This window comes from Neovison vison, chromosome 1 (genome assembly GCF_020171115.1).
Source record: "Neovison vison isolate M4711 chromosome 1, ASM_NN_V1, whole genome shotgun sequence".
Classification (NCBI taxonomy): Eukaryota; Metazoa; Chordata; class Mammalia; order Carnivora; family Mustelidae; genus Neogale; species Neogale vison.
This window is the reverse complement of record NC_058091.1, coordinates 128,413,560-128,419,059: the sequence shown is the minus strand read 5'-3', so window position 1 is coordinate 128,419,059 and position 5,500 is coordinate 128,413,560. Positions and strand designations below refer to the sequence as shown.

The window sequence follows — 5,500 nt, the reverse complement described above, 5'->3', positions numbered from 1 at the left end:
TTGATTGTACATGTGCTGGGAACTATGAAAACGAAAGAAAAACTACCAAAGGAGAAACAAGGTGTGGGGAAAGATCAGGCCCTCACCCAGCATGCTCACCTGTCCTGCTACCGCAAGGGCACTTCATCCTGGCACCCATGGCCATCAGCAGGTGCGTGAAGAAGGCCAGCCTGCAGAGCCCCTATCTGGTTCTGATGTACTCGCTGGGCACGCTTCACCATCTGTCAGGTCATCAGTACCCACTGGGGCTCCCAGTGGGGACAGAAAGACACCTGTCCATTTCCCCTCTGCCCACCCCCTATCACCCAGCCCTGAGAGCCCAGCTTCTCTGCCCTGCTGCTAAAGGCCCAGAGAAGTTCAGCGGCTAAGCTATTCTGAGCTCTGCCTACACCAAGGGGTTTGAGGGTCAGCGACCCTGCAGCTTACAGCAAGCAGACCAGACTACTCTGCTCTTTCAACTCACTAAGCACCTTCTTTTGGCAGGGAACAGAAGCTTTCTACAAAACGTTTTAAAGAATGTTTTTTGCCCCGAACCGGAAATCTGGCCCTCTCCAGAGAGGAAAGATTGAAGAAGAACAACCTGGAAAACCTGTTGTTTAATTATTGTTAACGGGCCAGCACGATGAGCTGAGGAAGATCAAGACCTCCCCAACCCCACAGGAGCTGGAAGAGAAAATACAGCGAGAAAGGGTGTGCAAGTGGCCTTTATTTTTTAAAGGACATGTGTACACAGGGACCCAGTAAACAACGTCCAGACTGTGCAAACATCCCCCAGATCCCAGTTAAAAGAAAAGGACAGCCCAGCCAAGGCCCCACTCGGTTTTCACAGAGAAACAGGACCCTAGGTGAAGGCTCCGGCGACCGCCCCGGGTCCTGCGCCTTCTCTCGGCAGGCACGACGAGGCAGGATGGCTGTCCTTTCCCTGAGAACCGAGGCGTCTCCAGCAAGCTGCAAAGGCTAAAACACGGGGTCTACAGTTGAGAACAAATCCCAAGGTCTTACAGCTGTGCACAGGGGTCAGGACCTTTTTCTTGAAGGAAGCTACGGCTCGGTCAAGAATTTCTTCGCGTTCTGGCGCAGGGCGAGAATTCTAGAAGCAGCCTAGGGAGGCCTAAGCTAGGAGAAAACGGGCCGGGGAGGTTGGGTGTGTTGCCCGGGCTCACGATGCTTGCTCCAAGGATCTGTCCTGGTGAAAGTTTACAGCGGAGCGGCTCCCTCCTCTCCTTCCCTGGTGCACGGTGCTCACAAAGACGTCCCGGCAGGTCACCTCGCTGCCTGGGCCCCGGCCTAGGGCTCAGAGCGCGTCGGAAGGGCGCACATAGCGCAGCGTGTAGTTGGCCCCCGCGTTGTTGTCCCAGAACTCGCCCTGGGCGCAGCGGTAGCAGACGGCGAAGTGGACCGCGGCTCCCGGCGCCTCCGCGTCTTCCCCCTCCTGGGGCTGTAGACCCGGGGGCAGGCAAAGCGAGAAGTGGAAGCGCTCGGCTCCCGGCTCCTCCCCGGCGTCCGCGGGCTCCCCCGACGACGCCTCTGCCGGCTGTGGCTCCGCCGGCTCGGGCCGTAGCTCAGCCGGCACGTCCAAAAAGGAGCGCCACTCGGTGAAGGTGTAGCGCACCGCCACGGTTCTCGGCCCGGGGCAGCCGAGCACCCGGCCAGAGCCCGTCACCTCTGCGCCCGAGGGCGCCGAGCACTGCACGCGCTCCAGGCACACGCGCTGCCGCCGCAGGCGCTCGGCAGCGGCGCCCGGCCCGGGAAGCTCGAAAAGAGGCCGAAGCCGGAGAGGTGGCGGGGAGAGGGGCACGGCCGCTGCCGCCGCGGCCAGGAGGCCGGGGAGCTGCTCTAGGTCTTGGGCGCGCATGGGGAAGCTGCGGAGGCGGGAGAGCACGGCGGGAGGCACCTGCGGCTCCTCCGCCTCGCTGAAGTGCTTCACGCTGGCCAGGTTCAGCCCCAGCGCGTCGGCGAACTGCACCCGCTTCTTGCACTTGGCGCAGCAGCCGCCGGGGCTGTGCGGCACGCCCTCGGCCCCCTCGCCGCCCTGCGGGTCCAGTCCCAGGCCAAGCTGCTGTCGCTGCTGCAGCAACTTGGCCGCCTCCAAGATCGGGTCCGCGGGCAGCGAGAAGGAACGCGGGAGGCGGCGGCGGCACTCCCACGGCTCCTCCTGCTCCCGGGGGGCAGCCTCTTCCTCCGCGGACAAGGGCTCAGCGTCCGGGCTCGGGGCCTCCGAGGAGCCGCCGCCGCCGCCGTCCCCACCACTCCCCGCACAGAGGACAGCCGGGGCGGGCAGCCCCTCGGCCGGCGGGGGCTCTGCCAAGAGCGCTGGTCCCTGCTTCTCCAAACTTAGCGTCCCCTGGGGCTCCATGACGTCGCCTGGCTTCGGGTCGCGTCCCCCCGCTCAGGGCTCCCCTGGAGACTTAACACCTTGGGTCTTTGCAGGAGCGCGCAGAGCCCGCCCCGGGCCCGAGAGGACAAGGCAGTCCCTACCCGGGAGCCTCGGGTTTTAGCGGCGGCGGCCGGGGCCGGAGTGGGAGGAGGATGCGGGCGTGGGGCCGGCTCTGGGGATTGAACCTGCCTGCAGCGGGGGAGGGCCCGGGGCGGGGAGGTGCGAGCCGTGGGAACACCTGGAAGCGGGGCGGCGCGGGCCGGAGCTACTGGGCGGGTTTGCGGAAGGCTCGGGCAGAAGGTGAGAGACGGCCTCTGGCAGTCGGGCCCCCCCCCTTCTTCCCTCGCGCCCACTCCGCGTCCGTCCTGCCTCCGGAGCTCCTGGGGTGAACTGGCGCGCTGCTCTTGCGGACGCGGACGCCGACCGCCTTCCTCCTGCCCGTGCAGTCAGCCCCCGGCGCCTGGCGGGTCTGCCCTCGGGCGGGTCGCGGAGCGGTCTCCTCCCGGCGGTCGCATCGGCCCAGGAAGTCCGCGGGGCAGGCGCGCAATTAAGGAAGCTGCCCTGAGGGGGAGCCGGGAGGCGGCGGGCCGCGGACTGAGCGCGCCTCCTTCGCTTTCTCTTCCTGCCTTCCTTCCCAAACTTCAGGGCGCCCTGGCTCCAGTCCCGCTCGCCAGCCAGCCCCGGCCCGGCGCGCTCGCCTCGGCGCTCCCGCGGTCGCGGCGCCCGGGGGGCTGGGGCCGAGGCCGGGGCGGGGACGGGGCCGGGCGGCGCTGAGTGGACGCGGGCCTGCGCCGGGAGCTGCCGGAGGCCATTAGCGCGGGTCCCGGGCGCACGTCCCCACTCCTCCCCTCCCCGGTCCCGCCCGCCGCGCTCGGGGCCGAGGATTGGGGGCCCCGCGGGACCGACGCCGCGCCGCGCTCACAGCCTCTCCCCGCCGCCGCGAGGGGCCCAGGCGCGCTCTGGGGCTGCGAGGCGGCCGACCCGGGGCTCGGCCGACCGAGCGCAGGCGGGGGCCCCGGGGAGACTTTCGATAGTGGGCTTTTGGGGTTGGTTTTGTCCGGTTTTGTATTTCAGGCTGACTTTACCTTGGTTGGAGTTAGTGGTTCTCAAACATGAGCGCGCGTCAGGGTCCCCTGGAGTTGTGAAAACGGTCCTGGGCCCCACGCGGGGGTCGGTGTTTCTTAAAGTGTCTCTAACATACGACGCTGGGCTCTAGGGTCTGCCTTTTGGGAGTTCCGTCTAAACCCGTGTGAACCTGTGGGGTTCCTTGTGTAAAAACCTAGGGATTCTGGCGTTTTTAGACGTAGATCCAGTATTTCAGGAAAAGAAAGAGAGAGGGAGGAAGGAAGGAAAGAAAAGAAGGAAGGACGGAGGAAAGAGGAAGGAAGGGAAGAAAAGAAGGAAGGAGGGAATGAAAAGAAGGAAGAAAGGAAGGAAAGAAGCCAGCCTACCCAAGTCATTTACCTGAGGCATTGTAACTAAAACACCTTATTGTCTGGCAGAATTTGAAGGGGAATTAAAAGGGGCCAGCACCTTAGGCATTTTGGTGAGGGGGCAAGCAGAAAGTAGTGAGTAGTCATACTAATGGTTCATATTCCTGGAGCACCCATCCATTAACAGGGCTCGTTTGAACTGACTCCTCTAGCGCCATCTTATTCTCAGACCATCATCTCTACTCTACAAATGGGACATGAAGGCATAGAAAGATTGTTCGTTGCCCAGGCCTCACAGCTAGGTGTGGTGACATTTGAACCCCGATGATTAAGAAGAAAGATTTCTCCCATTGTTAGGAAGCCACGGCTGGAGATGGTGTTCATGAGGAAGGGGCTCTGCCTTCCTCTTGCTGGAACGGTAGGTCCTACTATACCCAATATAGAATACCATAATTGCATGTCAACTTGGGAGCTTCCGAGAGGCACCAGGTATCCTGGTGTGCCTTCTGGACCAATTCTAAGATTTGAGGAAGAAGACATTATTTTTACATTTAAGTAAACATTTATGTATTATGGAGCTAAACACAAAATTGCAAACTATTTGGAAGATAGAAATAGGATTTCAAAGAGATTTTGAGGCTGTGGTGATCCTCTCAGAGCATGTGCCCACTGTGGGACAGGGAAGGGAGAAGGTGAGGTGCTCAAGGACTGGGACCTAAGGAGGCATCATTCTCAAGGTTGTGCAGGGCCTGGGTCCAGCCATGTCACTCTACTCTTTGGTGAAAATGTTAGAGGACTCCACCCTCAAGGAGCCCTCAATGTATTGGAGGAGACCAACATTAACCAGAACTCCATACAAATACAGACTCAGCCACTCTAGCAGATGCTGTGAAGGATGCAGCCTGGTCAGGGAGGCCTCCGGGAGGAAGGGGAGTGGCCCTGAGGGGACATTTCAGCCCACACAAGGCCCCACATGGGAGGGAATAGGGAGAGGCTGAAAGAAGACTGCGTGGCCCAAGGGCGGAGGGCTGAGGACGCAGGGGTAGGAAGGGGCCAGCCACACAGGACCTTGAGCAATGAGAAACCACTGAAGGGTTTTGAATCAGAGGTGTGACTAACCAGATTTAAGTTTTGAAAGCTCATTGTGGAAACAGGTTGATGAGCAGACTGTGAGGGATAGAGGCAATATGGACGAATCTGTTAGGAAACTATTGACATCTTTCAAGGGAAAGGTGATCATCCCTAGGACAAGAGTAGTGGTGACGGTGGTGCGGTAGACATATCTGAGAGCTATTTAGGAGTGAAACCAGCACAGTATGCTTATGGACCCATATGGGAGAAGTGGGAGGGGTGGAGGTGCCTTGAGGATTTGGACAGGAGCGGTTACTAGAAGTGGTCGCAGTCCCTGGGGCTGGGGACCACCAAGGAGAAGGATGGAGGGAGGGCGAGATCATGAATCCCGTTTTGGGCATTTTGAGCTTAGTAGATTCTGTTCTTTTTGGTACCACCTGGGTCTCCAGTAACAGAAGTCTGATTATAGCCACCTGGAGGTAGTATCAGATCCTGTGGGGTTAAAGGGCTCCCTCCTGTGAGGCTGCCCTCTTTCAGATGCCAGCCACACATGGTGTCCCCAGGCCACCACACTTAGGGCCAGTCAAGTACTAATTTGGGCGTTCCCACAGTCTCTCCT

At 60.6% G+C, this 5,500-nt stretch overlaps 1 protein-coding gene across 1 annotated transcript; it reads right to left on the bottom strand.

Annotated features, from left to right (window-relative positions):
* Positions 1-686: 686 nt before the first annotated feature.
* Positions 687-2,370, bottom strand: PPP1R3G (protein phosphatase 1 regulatory subunit 3G). Its single transcript, XM_044258304.1, has one exon. It carries the CDS (start codon positions 2,354-2,356, stop codon positions 1,295-1,297), a length of 1,062 nt encoding a protein of 353 aa, XP_044114239.1. The 5' UTR covers positions 2,357-2,370; the 3' UTR covers positions 687-1,294.
* Positions 2,371-5,500: the final 3,130 nt, after the last annotated feature.

Excerpts from the sequence above, each read along its gene's own strand:
- PPP1R3G (XM_044258304.1), bottom strand. The coding sequence starts at position 2,356 with ATGGAGCCCCAGGGGACGCTAAGTTTGGAGAAGCAGGGACCAGCGCTC.